Consider the following 20,410-nt stretch of genomic DNA (forward strand, 5'->3'; position numbering starts at 1 on the left):
AAAGATGAAAAGGACAGCCTAATAGTGAGGCTCCTCTGGATCATTATCACCACCACCACCACCACCATCACTAACAACACATCTTCATGCTTCATAAGAGACCTGTGGACTTCCCTCTGGGGTGATGTGTTGTTAAAACTGTTCCGTGAAGGCAAATTAAATTTCAAGGAAGGGATGAGTTGAAAATTTATGGAAAAAAGTAAATACTATGCCAGAAAAATGGCTAGTGGGATTTTCTATTTTACCCTTACCTGAAAATTGGGCTATTGAAAGAATCTGTATGAGACTTAAACAATTCACTGAACCTATTTACTTGACACTTAAAAAGTAAAGATATAAATAGCTTAGATTTTCTCCCAAGGCTACTAAATCATTAACATTTAATCTCCCCTTCACGAAACCTTAAATCTTTTTTTTTTTAACAAAGAGGGTTAAAAAGATCATAAATAAAACTTTATTATGACCTCATTTCATCATCAGACATTTATGATATGTTTTTGTATATTTTCACAAAATACCAACATAGAAGGTAAAAAGCTCCCTTGTGTTTGTAGCCATAATTAATAGTGACATTTGTATTTACATGTGTAACGATTGGAATGACGCCACCTGCTGGATACTTACTGTAGAAGAGTTCTGCCCATGAAGCGAAGGTCTTTGAGGGCAAGACCAGGAGTCTTTTCTTTGGCGGGGAGGAAGTGACGCAGACTAGTGGGAGGAGGAAGGAAGAGACTGGCGCTGACTCTGGGGCTTTTTCCTGAGGACGCTGGCGGAGAAGGGAGCTAGAAATGTGCTCTCCCTTTAATAGATAGGAATCTAGGCCTTTCTCTCTCTCTTTACCAAATTCTTATTCTCCTTAATAAATGTTTAAAAGTCTAACTCTTGCTAAAGCTTGTAATTGATTGGCGACCACTCATTAGATATTTTAGACAGACTAGCAAGAATTTTAGCCCTTAACAGATGGCTGACCACGAAGAGGAAAGCTGAACCTCACTTCTGATCTTCCGGTTGGGTAAGAAATTTTCCCTACCCTAACCCTTTAAATCTTAAGTACTGCTGAATTGCCTGGTGTTTTCCCTTTAAATTTTTTCAAATGGACCTTTTAAACTCCCTAATTATCCTATTTTTTATTTTAGTCTGTTTAACCAGACAAATGGGAGATAAGATCATGTTAATGCTTTGTTTTTGTGGATTTTCTATTTTTCTTTTTATTTTTGTTAGAAGAGCCAGCAACTTACTCACACAAGGAAATATCTCTCCCTCTCCCAACCATGCTTTTTCAGAGAAACCTGAAGAGATTCCTGCAGCTTTTCCCAGTTCTAACAGTAATTGTTGCTCTAATTTTGCATGCCTGGAGGCAATGACCCACCCTCTAGAAGCTTTTAATCCCCTAGCACCTGGAGGCAAAGTGGGGGAAGAGGAATCCAGGCCTGAGTTCAAAATCAAGTCTGATTCAAATTGCTCTGGTCCCTCCCCTCCTCTCCAGACCCCACCCTCTACTCCTCCCATGGCCAAGCCCATTGCTTCCCGGGCCTGGGAAGTCCAGAGATCTAATGCTCATGCCGCAACTTTCTCTAACTACATTTGCAGCTTCAGGCTCAGCCCTTCCCCAGCCTGGCTGTGCTTCTGAGACAACCTTAGAAAGCCCTTTAAATTCCAGATATGCTCGTTTTGTTCATAATTTTGCTAACCTGCTTTTGTCTTTAATTAGTAATATCATAAAGCATTTGTATGGTGAAAAGACTGACAGACAATATAGAGGGGTTAAAGAAGAAAACTTTAAGCTGTATAAGAATGACAATCATCAACATAGTTCAAGACTCTGCTTCTTTTGCCATGGAAGGGTATATATTGTACAGAAATGTAGAAGTAAGGGGCAAGGTATTGATATGAGTGTTGGGGATTTTAGATATCAGAATCAAAAGTGTTCTGAATTCACTCAGAGTAATAGTATCAGTTCAGAGGTTACATAGGATTTCTATGCTATTATATATACATTTTGAAATTAATGGTATGGGTTTATTTTCATAGAGATTTTCATGCTTTTGAGATTGTGTCTTATACTTAGTTTCTAGAACAAGGAGAATATTTGTAAAGCTTTTTATAGTCATATGATCAAGTTTATATTTTATAATACTCTTATTAATATTAAGTTCATATTCATTTAGATTTCCCTAGTTTGAATTTCATTGTCTTTTATTGTTCCATGTGTATTTTTTTCTATTTATTCATCTCTAATTTTGAAACATTGCAAGATGGTTTTGATTTCATAATACAATGTTAATTCTAGGAGTATTGTGCTCCCATATTCTGAGTTGTTTGTGTTTGTTATTTTTTCTCAACTGATTATTTGATCAAACTCTTTAAAGCATTTCCTTGGCAAATTGGTTGCCATGGCAAGTGTAAATTGATTCTAGAAGTATTATTTTTGATAAGCATATTTAAAAAAAAAAAAGAGGGGAATGTTTGTAAAAGTTTTCTTTTTTCAAAAAAAGTTTTCTTTAGGATTGTGTTGTGCTTTAACTTGTATTTAAATATGTTCAGATTTTTCAAAAAGTAATTGTATACTAAGTTTTAAAAAAGGGGTATTATTTGAAATTGTTGCATAATTATATATTGTGTTCTGAGTCAAGATGTATTCACATTTTTTGCAATCATTTATTATCCTCAATTTTTAAATCCATATGAGACTTGGATTATGGGAACTTATCATTTAAGACATTAATTGCCTTTATTCTGAGTTATCAGATGCCAGTTGGCCAAGGTGCCATCCAATCACAAGAGGAATACATGCAAGAGCAGACACTGAACTGTCACATGAGGGGAGACATGCATGAAGTCAAGGTATGGCCGAGGGAACGGCTTTTGACAAATGTTGAGGTTGGATTCTCTTGGTTTAATATTTTATTTTATTTTTCCCCACAATATTGTACAGATGGCTGGAAGTATTCATCCCACCCATCTCACTTCTACACCTGGCTTCTATGCTCCCTCCTATATGCCTGATGCCATGGACATCTTAATCCCATGGATCTGATTAAGTCTGACTCAGTTTCCTCCAATATGTTCGGTGGCATGGACGTATATTCCATCCACCTATTTTAAGCCTGGCATACTGTATGGGCAGTATATATTGCTCAAGTGTGGGAATGCTCATATCCCATCATTTCTCTGTTCTTTTATGGTAACCCCCATAATTATCTCAGGTGTCATGATAAATACAGTGTTGAATTTGGCCTTGACATCTGTTACTAATTATATTAGATTTTAAATTTCTCATAATGGCATGAGGATAATTAGGCAGATGATGCAAAAAGTGATGAAACAAAGATAAAAATTATTTTTAAAAAATTAATATCGCAGCAATTGTCTTCTCAATTACTCCCCATAAGGGGGGACTATAATAATAATATAATTTTAAAGAATGGTTCAATTTTTGTTTTATTGTATGTTTCACGTGTTAACAACTAAGATTCTGAATTCCCTTAGACATGTTTTTGAGAACTTTCATTGTTTGATTTTATTATTGACAAAGCTATTTTAAAGTTGTGTTAAGCTCAATTTTGTAGGAAATTTTCCTGGCTGATTACCAGCATCCACACATCAACCCCTGAAAAGACTTCCATTCCACGACTACACCTAGAGGACATCTGAGAAAAGACTTTCAGAGACTTTAAATGAACAGTTTTGATTTGTTGTTTTTGTTGTTTTTTTTTCTCTTTCTGTTATAATATACACCATCTATAACATGTATTCTCTGCAGAGGCCCTCCCTTTGCAAGACTAATGTCAAAGCGTCGGTTCATGAGGACAAAAAAAAAATCGCCCCTCTGGACAAAACTTTCCTCTCTTCCTTTTCTATATTGTTGTTCACATATTATTAGTTAGCAATAGTTATTATATTGTTTTTACTGTTCCGTCAAGGAAACATTTTGTTTCTTGAGGAACAACAGGGGGGACTGTAACGATTGGAATGACGCCACCTGCTGGATACTTGCTGTAGAAGAGTTCTGCCCATGAAGCGAAGGTCTTTGAGGGCAAGACCAGGAGTCTTTTCTTTGGCGGGGAGGAAGTGACGCAGACTAGTGGGAGGAGGAAGGAAGAGACTGGCGCTGACTCTGGGGCTTTTTCCTGAGGACGCTGGCGGAGAAGGGAGCTAGAAATGTGCTCTCCCTTTAATAGATAGGAATCTAGGCCTTTCTCTCTCTCTTTACCAAATTCTTATTCTCCTTAATAAATGCTTAAAAGTCTAACTCTTGCTAAAGCTTGTAATTGATTGGCGACCACTCATTAGATATTTTAGACAGACTAGCAAGAATTTTAGCCCTTAACACATGGTATAAAAACCTTGTATAAACAGACTTCATTGGGAGTTACAAGGATGTTTAAAAGAAGTGTTCCAAGGCATCATGGCTACAATATTAACCTGTAATATTGGGTAGGATGACAATATTAGCAGCCACTTGATATAAAGCAAATTGAGTTTGTTCTCATTTCAAAATATGCATTCCCTTCTCCTAGCCGCCTATGTAATGAAGGATTTGTACCTCTACCCCCCCACTCCTTATTTCCCTATCCTATGTCACTTCACCTACAAAGCCAAAACTGTTTTTTCCTCAAGAAACATATTTTAAAAGGGTGATACAACATGGATACTATTAAGCAAATACTACATATATACATATACATAAAAAATATATATGTGTGTGTGTATGCCTATCTATATACATAAATACATGCATATATACATATATATACACACAGAGAGAAGAGAGGAGAGGAGAGGAAAGGAGAGGGAGGAGGAGAAGGGAGGGGAGGGGAATATAAAGGCACTACCATGGAATGGAAGTTTTAAGAGTTGGTAGTAAAGAAGGAGAGAATTCCAAACATAATGGACAGTGTTTATTTGTTTGTTTGTTTGTTTGTTTTGGAGGTGGGGGGCAATGAGGGTTAAGTGACTTGCCCAGAGTCACACAGCTAGTAAGTATCAAGTATCTGAGGTCAGATTTGAACTCAGGTCCTTCTGAATCCAGGGCTGGTGCTCTATCCACTGTGCCACCTAGCTGCCCTGACAGTGTTTAAAGATAAGTAAGATTCAGAGTATGTGAGCAGGAGTAATATATAATCAACATTGAAAGAGATGTTGGAGACAGATTGTGAAGGGCTTTGAATAGCAAAGTAAGGAATTTGTATTTGATCCTAGAGGCAAAAGGAAGCCATGGCTGACATGCTCAGACCTCTGCTTTAAGAGTAGACATTTTGTATCTGTGTGGGAAATGATTTGAAGTGCCAAGAGGATAGAGATAAGGAGAGTGATGAAGAGGCTTTTGCAACAGACTAGATGAAAAGTCATAATCCTAGTAGTCAGTCATGTGAGAGAAGAGATGGAGCTAAGAGAAGTTGAGGTAGAATCAACAAGACTTGAGAACAAATTGAACAGAAGGATGTGAGGGAGTGAAAAATTAAGGATGAAATGACACCTCAGTTGTGAAGCTGGATGACTGAAAGAAGGATGGTACCGTCGACTAGAACGAGGACATCAGGAAGAGGGAAGAATTTAAGGAGAAAAATATCTTCTATTATGTACATATTGAGCTTTAAATGTGTATGAGACATCTGGAAGGGCTGATTAGAAGACTTCTGCAATTGTTCAGGTGAAAATGTAAGCTTTATCAAGCCCTCTCAGTTGGAATCATAAATGGTCTTCTACTTCTCCAGAGATGATAATGATCATAAATACTAACTACAGTGGGCATTGATTTAGATAAAGCTCTAATGTTTTAAAAGTATTATACATGTATACATATTTGTACATATATACATGCATGTATGTGAATATGCATATATAAAACAGATATTCATGATTTTGTGATTATATACCTACAAATATATCTCACATGATTATTTACACACACCCATACATAGATATCTTACAACTCAACAACTGTTGAGCCTCACAACAGACCTGTAAGGTGGGTACCATTCTATAGATGAGGAAATTAAGACTTAGAGATACATATCTGATTTGCCTGTGGCCATACATTTGCTAAATGTTAGAGAGGGGAATAGAAACTGAGGGCTTCCTCTACACAATATTCTATCTACTGTGCCATATTTCATCTTTATTTTTCTCCTGCTTTCTCTGATGGTAGGGAATGAGGGTAAGGGTCAGGAAGTCATATCTATCTACACACATATGTATATGTATACAAATGTATATATATATATATATGTGTGTGTGTGTGTATACATATATTTGTACATATATAGATGTAAAAGCTCATATAAATTATACATGTATATATGCATATAATATATCAATACTTACATGTATATTCTAATGGACCTGTCTCCCCTTTTATTATGAGGAAAATAAAACAAAACAAAAAGTAAGGTATCGTGAATATGAAGAGCATTGGGTTTTTTTTTCCATTTTTCTAGGGTATCTCTAAATGTAATGGACTCATATGTTCCATGTATTTATATGTTTGACTACAAACACAACATACACACACACATACACACAAACATATATACACACACATATACATATACACACACACACACACACACACACACACACACACAGAGGAACACAGATCTGGAGGTAAAAAAACACCTCAAAGGAAGTCAAGGCCAAATGCCTCCCTTTCCAGATGAGTACAGGGAAGCCCAGAGTGCTAGGTGAATTGCACAATGCCAGAGATTACTAAGGATCAGAGGTGATATGTGAACTTTGGTCCTCGGACACCAGTACTAGTGTTTGTTTGTCCCCTGTCCCAACTCTATTTGGGAAAAAATGGTTGGCTTAGAATTTTCGATTTATAATGGGGACTATCTTCTAATTTTATAGTTTTTGGAGAGAAGAATTTCTTTTATATAACTAACTGCTTTTGAACTCTACCAAAGATGCAGATGTTTCTCCCTAAAGCCGCCTGATGAATTCCACTTTGGTGACATGGTAATGAAATCACAGAAGACAGAGATCAGGGTGCTAATTCCTTTGCCTGATGCTTCCTCTTTTCTTACCTCTCACCATAACAAATGTTAGACTGCATGAGTGATTCAGTGGCTAAAAACAGAGAGTGGACGGTTGCAAATGAAGGGTCATTTTCTTAGGCTACAAAGCCCATGTAGCACACAGGAAATATATGAATTATGGCCATGTTGAAAAGGGAGTGTAGACTATCCAATCAATCCTTGCTGGAGGGTTGGAAGACAAGCAAATATTAGTGTTACATGTTACAAAGGAGGAGACCAAGAGGTTAAGTGTCTTGCCCAAGGGTATACACAAAAGGGCACTTGGAAGAGTGTGGACTGGACTTGTCTTCAACCTATCAACCCTCGTGCATGCCACACTTTAGAGTGAATACTACTTTCTCATGCTTTGGAAATCTGGTCTGTTTGGAAAATGAGAATGACAATGTCTTTCAGAGGCAGCAAAGATTCTTTTTTTTTTTTTTTTGCTATCTCAAAGCAGAATTCTTTCAACTCATAACACCAACAGCATATTCCCACATGTCCCACATTCAGCTTGAACCTGGAAACAGCTTCATGGACCATCCAGATACTGGGGAAACAGAAATCACCACTCTTCCTCAATGTTTCCCCAATAACCTTTGCAGATATTGGGTAGTAAATCACCAGCATCAAATAACAAGCACCTTTTCATTTTTTTTTCTATTACTGTTGTGACTGGGAGAAGGATACCAATCTGATCATCGTGGAGCCCTTCTGAGACTTGCAAGAACAGCAGGCAATCACTTGCGGCTGATTCCACCGGATGGTGCAATATTATTGCCAGTGATCACTACAACATGTGTTTCTGCTATTGGGCACATGCTGATCGAAAACAAAGGAGCTGCAATTTCTGTCTTTTGGAACTTGCAGGCTTTGAAACCCTCTGAACAAATATTCAATATTAAAAACCAAAACCACCTCTGTTTTCTAGTCTAATCATAAATCAAAAAGACACTAGACATTTGTAAGCAAAAAACCCCCACAAAAACAAACCAAAATGTGAGCTAAATGAAGAAAGAACTGGGGTGTTTGCTCTGAAACACTGCTATGAATTTTTATTATGTTGTAAAAATCTAAAATAATATGTCCAGAAAAGCTTTAGTTGACTCAGCAATAAAACATATAGAAAAATGCATTCTCCTTTGTCTCTGGATTTATCTTTCATGGAAGTGGCGGGGGGAGGTTGACTGGAGAGCCCTTGATCAATTCTCTGAGTTTCTTAATCAACTTGATGACATTTGCATGCAAGGACATTTGTATGGGGGCATCTGAAGGGCACATCCCATGGAAATAGGAATGGGCAATGCCAACTTGCTGAGAGAACACGCGGAACTCTGATGGATTCCAAGTGGTTAGGGTTGCCTTCAGGATGACTGGTGACTTGAGAATCAGAAGAATAAACTCTTAGCTATGTCTTCCTGGGGTCTATAAAAGTAAGCTATTTGCCTGCCTCACTCAGTATAGCAGACGGGACCTTCATCATGGAGGAGAATTTCTCTCTTCCTCCCTCTCAGGAGCAATTAATGGCCACTTAGAAAAGAAACATATGGTAAGTCCCATGTGTTTTCTCAGGTGGCCCAAGGGCTGTCAAATTCTTTGTGTCTTCTGCCTATTTCCCTTATGGCCACTAGCTAGAGACTAGGCTTCCTGAAGATTTTTTCCCCCTGCCTATTGAAAATGTTCTTGAAGAGGCATAAATGGTACCTGACTTGAGAAGAGGCAACCTAAGAGTAGTCATTGCACATCTTTTTTTTTTTTTTTTTTTTTTAGTGAGGCAATTGGGGTTAAGTGACTTGCCCAGGGTCACACAGCTAGTAAATGTTAAGTGTCTGAGGCTGGATTTGAACTCAGGTCCTCCTGACTCCAGGGCCAGTGCTCTATCTACTGCGCCATCTAGCTGCCCCGTCATTGTACATCTTAATGGTTACATCATTGACAACCCCAAGTTCAAGAGTTCCCAAGTATGAAAAATGGGCATCAAACTTCAGATAACTGATTTTTTTTTGAGATCACACAGGTAGGTAAATGGAAGAGCTAGGATTTGAATTTGGGACTTCTAAGGCTTAATCCACTAAACTTTCCACTGAACTACACTGCCTCACCTTAGACCAGAAGTGAGCCAAAAAGGTGTGCTTGTAAATGTTTAACAACATGCCCTCTAGAAAAAAATACAGCTATGGAGGATATATTAAGTTTAATTTGCATTATTAACATTTTCTGCATCCCTTGACAATCAACAAAATATAAAGTCATAATTTATAGCATTTGCTGATTTCTGAGGCATAAATGCTCACACTGGAATGTTAACAGTTGGCTTCCATGAGCATACCAGTAGTTTATTACTTCAAAATAGCAGTAGGTCAAGAATAAGAGATCCTGTTGGGAGCAGCTAGTTTACACAGTGGATAAAGCACCAGACCTGGATTCAGGAGGACCTGAGTTCAAATCCAGCCTCAGACACTTGACACTAGCTGTGTGGACAAGTCACTTAACCCTCATTGCCCCGCAAGAGAGAGAGAGAGAGAGAGAGAGAGAGAGAGAGAGAGAGAGAGAGAGAGAGATCGAGAGATTGATCCTGTCAAAGGTCACAAGTATTTATTTTTTGGATGACCGTAGAATGAGCTTTTGGACCTTGCCATGCTTTCCAGTTCCCTGGCTCTGATCATTTCCATACACTATGGGGAAAAAGACCTGACAATGGTGACACTTCTACCATGCCAAAGCTGGCTTCTCCTAGTAGTACTACACTTGCTTAAGAGAAGAAATTCTTTAGGTAGGTAGAGGGCAGAAGGGAAGAATCCAGAAGTTAGCTCTCTGGATCCTCCTTTTGGAGTTTATTTCAATTGCATCATTTTTTTTAAAATTTTTTAAATTTTTTAAATTTTTTTTTTTAGTGAGGCAATTGGGGTTAAGTGACTTGCCCAAGGTCACATAGCTAGTAAGTGTTAAGTGTCTGAGGCCAGATTTGAACTCAGGTACTCCTGATTCCAGGGCCGGTGCTCTTTCCACTGCACCACCTAGCTGCCCCTCAATTATATCATTTTTGCCATTGTAGTTGAATAACTCCAGTATTATAGGAAGAACATAGATTGTTATCTGATCATCAATACTACACACTTAACTCATTTCCTAAAACAAAACCATAACACATAGAAAGGTTTAATTCATAAGGTCATAGTTTTAGAGCTGGAGGTGACCTAAGGTATCCATTATTTAGTTCAAGCCTCTCATTTTATCAGAGAGAAATTAAATGGCTAAAAAGGGGAAATGACTCAGACCAAAATTACACAGGAAATGTCAGTGCCAGAATTTGAATACAGTCCCTCTGACTTCAACTCCAGTAACTGCTTATTAAGGACTTGTCATGTGCAGGGTGCTGGGAAAATAATCATAGCTATGTTGTGCTTCATGCTTTGCAAAATATGTTCCATATGTTACCTTCTATGGTCTTCACAACAACTCTGTAAGGTAGGAGATATTATCATTGCTATTTTACATTTGAGGAAACTGAGGTTGAAGCAGGTTCAGGATTTTTGCTTATGTACCCATAGCTAGAAAGTGCCTGAGGCAGGACTCAATTTTTTTCTTTTTTCCTTAACTTCAGCTATCCATTCACATTCCAGCTAGTCAACAGTCAATAACTGCTTCAAAGGGCTAATAAAATGCAGACAGCCTATAAGGAGATACTGGTTCTGTCTTTCCATACAAGGATTAGGAAAGGATTTCAGGAAAAACATTTTTAGAAGAGGTTTATGTGACATTTCATAAAATCAGATAGAAATAACAAGGTTATTTCTCCACTTAAATAAGAAAATAGCTATTGAACCAAAGAGACCCCTGCAGATAATTATGACAATCATAGGAAGAAAATGGTCATTTAATTCATTTGTGGAAGCTGACATTTTGGTGTGATACTTACTGCTACTTTTCCTTCTGGAAGTTGCGCTGGCTGGTCATTATATGGCATCTTCTTCACTTCAAAGGACACAATGGAAGCAAGTGAATAGGGGTCATTTTTTCTCTGAAAACACATAAAAGGTGATTAAATTGCATTAAAATATGAGAATCCCAAAGTAGAGGTTGGCATTCCCCCAGTTGATATACTTTTCAAGATGCTAGTAATTTCAACTTAACATTTATGTGGTGTTTGTAACTTTATAAAATTATGTAATCACAACCACCCTGTGAGGTGGTTGATATGTTATTAAACTCATCTTCTAGACCAGGAAACTAAGGCTCAGAAAGTAATGTGATTTGCCCCAAATTACATGGTTAGTAAAGTGACTGAGTGAGAACTTGAACCCAGGTCTTCTGATCCAGAGAACTAGTCCTTTTTGCATATGGCATGCTCTAATGGAAAATTATGGTATACTAATCAATAAAATTATTTTACCAAGCTCAGTTCCTGTGCCATTTAGGTTCTCACTCAATATTCCCTCCCCACAATTAGGATGTTTTGACATGCTGACAGCTCTCTTTAATAATCATCTGGAAATAGAGTATAGGGGTATGTTCATTAGTGCTTTGAACTTTCACAGAGTAGGACAAAGGCATTCTTTTAAAGGTATAGTGAAACATCTGTTGTCTTTGAGCTAAGTGTCTTGTTCTTAAGTAATCTTAAGCATTCACAATGGCTCCATAATAAGAAGTAGAGAGTAGTAAAAACATATTTCTAGTGCCTAATGATCTCTGAATGGTGAAAAGAGATAAAAAACCCCAACAGCTCAGAAGAAGAGCTCAGATCAGTCGATATTTCATATATAGATTGGTTGGTTCTCCAATCAGGAAAGGAATGCCCTGATTAGCTGATGATGCTGGTAAAAGTCTTGGGATCTGTTGGGAAGCAGGGAAGGAGGATGGCTCTAGTCACCCAGCTGCAGGGGTCACATTGGCAATTTTTTATTCTCCAAGAAACTTTGTTATTAAGGGAATTCCTCCCTAGGAAACTGAAGCCCATTTTTCATATTTGGGAACTCTTAAACTTAGGGTTACTAACAATATAACCATTAAGATGTGGAAAGACTACTTCTAGGATGTATCTTCTCAGGCTATATGCCATTCATGCCTCTGTAACAACATTATAAATGTTCCAACTGCATGGACAGAAAAAAACAAAAGGAAAAAAGGAAAACAAAAAAATCAAGAAAATATTAAATTCAAGGAGCGGAATGGCAATTCTGAATGGTAGCTAGCATGAATTTAGACATTAGCAATGGTGAGAAGGATGGGATGTAAACAAAGATTGGATGCAAACACATTGAGATGAAGAAGAAAGGTAATTGACTAAGCTGATTGAGTTAGTTACAAGTAGAGTCGACTATGGCATGGTTGGACTGTCTTTAGCTTAAGCAATGTCTATCTGGTTACATCTATGAAATACTCCAATAAGAAGATAGGAAACTAAGAATATATTTCATTAAAAATAGCCAAAATTTAAAATAATTTAAAATGAAATTGCATAAGTTTTCATCTCTCCACAAAACTCTCATCTAGAGTGCCTCATTTCTTATTTCCAAAAAAAAAAAACAACCAGCTGTTTTGATTTAAAAAAAAATTCAAAAATCTCTTAATAAAAATTGATTGGAAGTAGGGAAAAGTCAGAAGGCATCAAAAAGTCTGTTACAAATGAGTTAAAAAGATATACATATGTTATTATTGTCAAATAAATACAGTAAGGAACAAATGCTTCCAGAACTGAAACTTTAATGGCTACTTGGCTACAGCACAATTTTATTTTTTGTATTTAAATGAAACTTTGAAAATGCTTGAATTTGTTTGTTATCTTAAGTAGGTAAACAATGACCCACTTGATCAGTTTAAAGGGAAGCCTCCCTGTAGATAAAGATAAGCTACTATTGAGCCCCTATAAAATTTCTAGAAGTGTTTATTATTATAAGAATAAATGTAGAAGGAATTTACTGAATTCCTGTCAAATGGGAAGAGCTCAATCTTTCAAAAAAAGACTGTCAGTCTGTCTATCCATCTATCTGTCTATCCATCCATCCATCTATCTATCTATCTATCTATCTATCTATCTATCTATCTATCTATCTATCTATCTATCTATCTATCTATCTATCTATCATCTATCCATCCATCTAACTAAGCCAACCCTTGGGATAGAAATCTCACAATATTTTAAGTGTTCAAATAGCCCCATAATCCACAACATATTTCTAGTATCTAAATAGATTTCCCCCAACATCTCTATACCTTAAGCTCATTTCCTCTTATTGCCTTGTGACATAAGGTTAGCTTATAATACTCTTTGTGCAAACCCTCATACTGGTAAAATCACTATTTAGCCCAGAGTTGACTAACATTAATTTTGTGTGTTATGGATCCCCCTTTGGTAGTCTGTAGAAGTCTATAAAACCCTTCTTCAGAATAATGATAAGTACATAAAATAAAATATGTAGTATTACAAAAGGAATCAATCATATTGAAATGATATCAAAATATTAAAACAATTATTTAAATAGTTTAAAATAAATATTTAAAATATTCCCCCAGGTTAAGAACATTATATTAGACCTTTTATCTTTATAGGATAATTAAGCCCATTCATGAGCTGGAAATGATCTCAAAGATGTGTAATCTCATATATCTGAAAAATGATGAAACTGAGAGCCAGGGAAGAAAAATAACTAGACCAATGTTACATAGCCTAACAAGCAATAGTGCTTACATTCAAAACCAGATTCTAACTCCCAATCCTATGTTATTCCCACTAGACCATGGCTTTGGTATCTCCATTTTCTTGACCTTTCCCTGTCTGGCCAAGACTTTATTGGGTCACTCAATAGTAACACATGAATACACACACACACATGTTACTATACATATATAGTGATCTATTTTATATAATGTATTATATACTTATATCTATAAGAGTTTGAACAACTTTGCCCATGATTTTGACTTCATGTGTATTTTGTGGCTGCAATCTAGTTTCTAGATTCTAAAGATAAATAATTATAAACCATTCTGACAAAAATAGAAGAGAAGCTAAGGATTCTGATTTCATAGTCTTTTTAAATATGAGAACTGCATTATATAATGCCATCTCATTCATGGTCTGACCATGTCACTTGCTTAGTCAAAATCCTTTGATGGCTTCCATTGGCTTATGGTATAAAATCTGAAGTCCTTCTTTTGGCATTCAAATTTCTTCACAATCTGTCTCCAACTTCCATCTCTATCATCCACTTTTCCCCCTTTTCTCTCTGTTGCAATCAAACCAGACTCCTGGCTTCGAGTCAATCCCACCTAATTATAAACACACATTATGCTAATCTCAACCTCCATCCCTTTAACCCACCTGACGTCTGATTCACAATTAAAGCAATAAAAAATCAACAAGCTTTTTTTTTTCAATTAAGCACTTACTGTGTGTTCAGCACCGTGTTAAGTAATAGGGATACACAATAAAAGCAAAGTACTTCCAGTTCTCAAAATCTTCCATTTTGATGGGGAAGAAAGGCATGTCTATTACCCTAGTATTCTTTATATGGAGATTAACCAGAGGGAGCATCATGAACTCTCTAGGGATCCCATACCTCCCACTCAAGACAATGAACACTTTCTCTGCTTCCATATTCACTTGTAACTAATCACACTACTGTTGACTAATAGCACAGGCTACTTCCACTCAGTCATTCAAACCAAACAACTCCCAGGGCAGTACTTATACTACTCTCAATAATACATATCATCACAAAGAAACCTACTCTGTCAACTGACATGCTCAAAAGAATGTCCTTAGAGGCTTAAGTATTAAGTAATTCTCTACTACTAGGAGTATTGTTCCCAAATGCTTTGGGAACATAGCTGCTACCTTCTGAAACAAATCATAAACTTTCTGAGGGTTGAGACCAAGTATTGTTCAACTTTTATCTTCCCACTTAGAGAGTACAGCTCCCTGGATGAAGCAGCTGCTTGGCAAATGTTTGCCACAAATGAATTAGGGCATGAATCCAACAAAGTACTTTCTTTCAAAACCAACTTGTAAGATGGTAGTTTCTGCATTATATCCCTATTTTATAGATGAGAAAACTGAAGCTTAGGGAGGGCAAGTGACTTTCTCCTGGTTATATACTTAGTAGATGTCAGAGCCCAAATCCCATCTTAGGGTTTCTTGACTCTATGTTTAGCTTTTCTGCTACAATATCTTAGTACATAGTAGGTACACAATAAATGTACATTATACAGGATCAAATTGCTATCTGGCAGCTGCTGAAATAGACCTGACCCTGTAATTTTACTGGCATTTCAGGAAAGGGAATAATAGCAGGTCCCTTTGTGCCACACCCCCCCCAAAAAAAAAAGCTTTCAAGGAAGATGTTTTGGGTAGGGAAAGCAATTGGAGCAACAACTTAGAAACGGGAATGTTCTCAACTTCTGGCTTAGATGGTGTGGAGGGGTCCTAGGTATCAGGAAGCAGGGTGGAAAGAGCTGGAGTCTCGCTTCTGGATGGCTTTCAATGTCAGACTACAGAGTTTGGTAATGAAATGCACTGAACATTTTAAAATAGGGAGTTCAAAGATTAAAAATGTTTAAAAATGAATCTTACTGGAGGTGCAAGGTGGATTTTCTGGTTTTGTTTTTTTGTTTGTTTTTCAAGGTGGATTTTGTTTTTGTTTTTGTTTTTTCCAAGGTGGATTTTCTGGTTTTGTTTTTGTTTGGTTTTTTGCAAGGTGGATTTTCCTTAGAAAAAGTGTGTTGCCCATGTAACTGCTCAATTTCACCAAGCTTTTCTAAGGCATTATCCCATTTCTCTTCTTCTACATGTCTTATTCTTCCTGTTTCTGCCTTTACATACTAATTCATCTTTAATATGCTGAATTTTCTCACTAAGAAAATTCTTACCAAGGTGAAGTGTTTAAATTTGCTCCACTCAAAAGCCTTGTCTGAATTGCACCAATGATCCATGGCTTTGAACCCTGCATTGAGGAATCCCTCCTCCAATGGTTCCAGTCTGGTGAAATCCAGCACCTGCCTGGTGTGGAAGGGCACATGGAATGTTTCAGATGAATTATTTTCCCTGGAGTCTATGGGGAATGGGGTTGACTTATTACTTCAGAGTGGGGTTCCTTACCAGCTGAGGGAGTGGGCATATGTCAAACCAGGGAAATTATATAAAGACATGAAAATTCACAAAAAGGCACTTTGCCAAAAAAAAAAGTGAAAATTCACATACTGTTATCCTAATTCAGCCATACAGACCGTTAGAATATGTGTCTAAAAGAAATTAGTCTGTGGGCAAGTGGAAGGGGAGGGAGCTAAAGGAAAATGGAAAATCCAATTTACTCCCCTTGTTCTGTACTCATGTGCCAAAGGTCCCCAACACTTTTGGCAAGAGATCTACTTTTCTCTTCACTGAAATGATCACAAGCCACAAGGGCTGGACAATTTGGGCAGATGTTAGTCGGCAGTCAAGTAGATAAGACTCAAAAACCACCTGGTTCTTTGCTTTGGGACCTCTTCTCTATAATGTCATAGCTATATCTCTGGTAAGGACATGGATCACTGAGTAAATTTTTCAGGCTGGGTAGATGTGATTGAGTGGTGCTCTTTTAATCACACTCTATTTAACAACTATCATACTGGGGTGGGGGTACTAGGGGATTTATTCTCTTGTATAGTAATTTATTATAATAACAGCAATCACTTCCATATTGAAGGGTTTTGAGAACTGAAACCCCAGCTGGGGTTAATATCCCTTGACAGTATCTTGGCCCATCCATTTGCCACAGCCAGCCATTAATGCTCCAGAAATGCCCTGCACCTCCTCCATAACTGCTTCATTTAAAGTGAGGTTAGGAGACCACTGGCTGCCTCTGTTATGTACTTTTGCAGAACAATTTACTTTCTGTAAGGCACATATAAACGTTATGGGGTTGGCAGCTAATGGAGATGGAGGCTTCTGAGTTGGGCAAACACCTAGTGTATGCTGGCAGCTAAGTGTTCTTCCCCACTCCCACTCTCCTGCTTCCTAACTCATTTTCAAGGAGCACTTTATTTTTGACCACATGGCCAATTTATGGAGCCTGTGTTTAAATATTCACCATTTACTGGAAACAAAAGCTTTGTGGTCTGAAATAAAAAGCTTAAGCAATTACTGGCAAAACTTTAAACCTTCAAGTAGACTTTATGTTTCATGCAGCAGTCATAGATCCCAAGATAATCTGGAATAAAGTGAAAGAAAATATTTTCTGGATGGCCCATGGACAAAGGAGCACTTAAAAAAAGCATCGTATGCCAAAATGGCAGGCTGCAGATTTCAATGGGCTACCAAATATCAGGTAGGGGAAGGAAGGTTGCATGACAAAACTATTAAATTACAGGATTAGAAAGTACACATGTTTAAATGAAAGCACATAAATCCATCTTCTTTGGTATTAGATTCCTTTATATGAAGTAAGTAGGAACTTGCAATGTGGGACTTTGGGAGGCATGAGTTAAGTACACAAGTAATACTTTTAGAATCCTAGAATGTGTGTTAGAAGGCACATCTAGTTCAACCCATACTCCAAGAGAATCCACATGATGATATATACCTAACAAGTGGACATGTAGTCTCTGATGACTTTCAACGAGTGGGAACTTACTATTTCCTGAGGCAGTCTGTTTTACTTATAGATAGCTATAATTCTAAGGGAACTTTTCCAGACACCAAGCTTAAATTTGCATCTTTGCAACTCCCATCTGTGGATCCTGGTTCTAGATTTTGGGGCTGAACAGAAAAAAAATGAATCCCTCCACCACAAGACAGTGACAACATCATACCTTCATTGAGTATTTTTTTTTTTTTTTTTGCTTTCCAGGTTAAAGATTCCCAGGTCCTTCAAGTGATCCTCCTATCATTTGGACTCAAAACCCTTCACCATTTTGGTTGCTCTTCTCTACACTATTTGGCTTATCAATAGGGACAGAGATAGGGCCTGGACTTTGATTTCATTGCTATAGGAAAATCTCTGGTTAGGAAACTCCCCGTTTGAAGTTTTCTTGGCAAAGATACTGGAGTGGCTTGTCATTCCTTTCTCTAGCTCACTTGAGGAAACTGAGGCAAACAGGGTTAAGTAACTTGCCCATGGTCAAACAGCTAGTGTCTGAGGTCAGATTTGAATTCAGGAAGATGAATCTTACTGATTCTAGGCTTGTAACTAGCCACTGAGGCCACTTAGCAGCCCCAAAGTAGGGGAATCCTAAGCAAATCCATACAATGTAAGTGATTCAGCCTTTTAATATCCCATTAAAAAAAGCTATGGAGCCAGAAAGCCAGCATATTATTGAGGGCATATGTTATTTATAAGAGGAAGAGTGTATTCTTACAAAAGCAACTGAAAAATTCTCTATTTTATAACATTCTTTAGAAGAAACATTAAATGTTGCCTGTTTTCTAGGTTGAGGGTTTCTAAGAAATTTACTATCTAATAATAAATGTAGGTCAGGGAAATAATCATATTAAATAGAAGCTATTTATAACTAAGATGAAATACTTGGATTTTCTGACCTGCCTCATTAAATAGTTATAATAAAAATTCCTTTAATTTGTAGTGTCTATATGTTCAACACATGGCTCATTAGCAAGCCTATCCTCTCTTCTTTGTTATCTTTGTTGTTGCTGTTGTTCATTCTTCATTCTTGAAGAGGACTAATGTGACTGTTGTTATCTTCTTTGTTATCTTTGTTGTTGCTGTTGTTCATTCTTCATTCTTGAAGAGGACTAATGTGACATCATGGGGGTGATGTGTTGACTTGAGCATGAATGAATTGATATATGAATGAGTTATTAAGCAGTGGGGCTACAAATACAAGCAAGCAACAGTCCCTGCCCTCGAGGAATTTTTTACATTTTAAAGGGGAGGGGGTGGACAACAATACAGAAAGAGGAAGAATTGGAAAAGGATTAGGCACACATGGCATATGATTTAGGGATGCTCAAATGGTGATCAGATTCTGGGCAAGATAGAGCAAAGGCTCACCTACCAGAGACCGGGTTCCAGGGACTGAGTCTGAGATCTAGGGGGAGGGGGATGAAGAAGATGTCCAGAAATGGCTTGGCTATTTTCATTTTGGTGTCTATATCTCTTCATAAATTGGTCCTATCTGACCTTTCCAGTATTTTCCCCCTCACATCACTCACCTCCATGCCCTCTATAATCAGTGATACTGGCCTACTTGAAATTTCCTCTCATGTTTCCATGTCATATCTATGACTTTGCAATGTTTAGCACAGTGCCTGATACATAGGAAATGTTTGATAAATACTTGTTGATCAACTGATTGGGTTTCAGTTTGATAATGTTCCTCCTGACACATTACCACTGCTCCCTCCTGAAAGCATTCATAAATTTAGGAATGACAAAATATATGATGTGAGAAGAAGATGTATTGGTGCAATTTTGGAAAGAAAACCAAACAACACAGAGGTGGGTTCAAATTAAAACTCTTATTTAGTAGTTGTGAGACCTTGGCCAACTTACTTATTCTCTTTGAGTCTCAGTCCCTTCATTTGCAAAAAGATGCTAGTACCACTACCATCTGATGGTGAGGGAAGGTATTTTGTAAACCTTGAAGCACTATATAAAAACCAGTTATTACAGAATTTATTATTATAATCCAGTGCTTTCCCCATTATAGCTTACTACTTTTTTTTGACAGTATTAGTCAAAATTCCAGTGTTATCAATATTAGTCTTTCCCTGGTTAAAAATCTTTTCCAAGATTAATCAGTGCTATCTTTAAATCTGGATGGGAAAAGAAAAAGAAACCTATCCTCAACTGTAAGTTTAGTTAAAGAAAACAAAGCTTTAGGAATTTTAGAGCCCTTTAAGGAATTTCACTGAAAATAGTTTAAGACATTGTGAATCACTCCAAAAACATGATCAAAGGTAGTAATCCATTTTTAGAAATTTATCTTTTAGATTGTAGAAGTGATTCCATGACTATGCTGGAATGAGGCAGAGAATCATGTCATTACAGGATGTAAGATTGGAGCTGATGATAATGTAACTCATTTCCAAACTCCCTCTGGACAGAGAAAAAAAAGAATGGCTTGTGGTTTGTGATGTATTTGACTGAATTGTGAATAATTAAAGTATGTGTTTAGTTAAAACACAAATCTATAAAAAATGGGTACAGGGTGGAACCTCTCAGCTCAAGTTTGCAAAACTTATGCACCCATATCTATATTCTTTTTTTACTTTCATTCATCTATGATTCCTTTTTCTTAAAAAAAAATCAATATTCTTCTGTTAATACAATATGGCTTTGAGTCATGGAATACTAGCCTCCAAAGAATTCAAGTTGTAGGTCACTCAAAGGGCAGTGAAGTGATGCATGACCAGAATGAAGCATATCTCTAGCAAAGAATTGCATACCAAAAAC

General features: G+C 37.1%; 1 protein-coding gene across 1 annotated transcript in view; it reads right to left on the reverse strand.

Moving 5' to 3' along the window:
* ITGA8 (integrin subunit alpha 8) overlaps positions 1 to 20,410 on the reverse strand; it is a 229,161-nt gene that overhangs the window by 14,980 nt on the left and 193,771 nt on the right. Inside the window, 1 exon segment of the mRNA XM_043969199.1 lies at positions 10,939 to 11,040. Coding sequence (XP_043825134.1) covers positions 10,939 to 11,040 — 102 coding nt within the window.

The sequence above is a fragment of the Dromiciops gliroides genome, chromosome 5 (assembly GCF_019393635.1).
Source record: "Dromiciops gliroides isolate mDroGli1 chromosome 5, mDroGli1.pri, whole genome shotgun sequence".
In the NCBI taxonomy this organism is placed as follows: domain Eukaryota; kingdom Metazoa; phylum Chordata; class Mammalia; order Microbiotheria; family Microbiotheriidae; genus Dromiciops; species Dromiciops gliroides.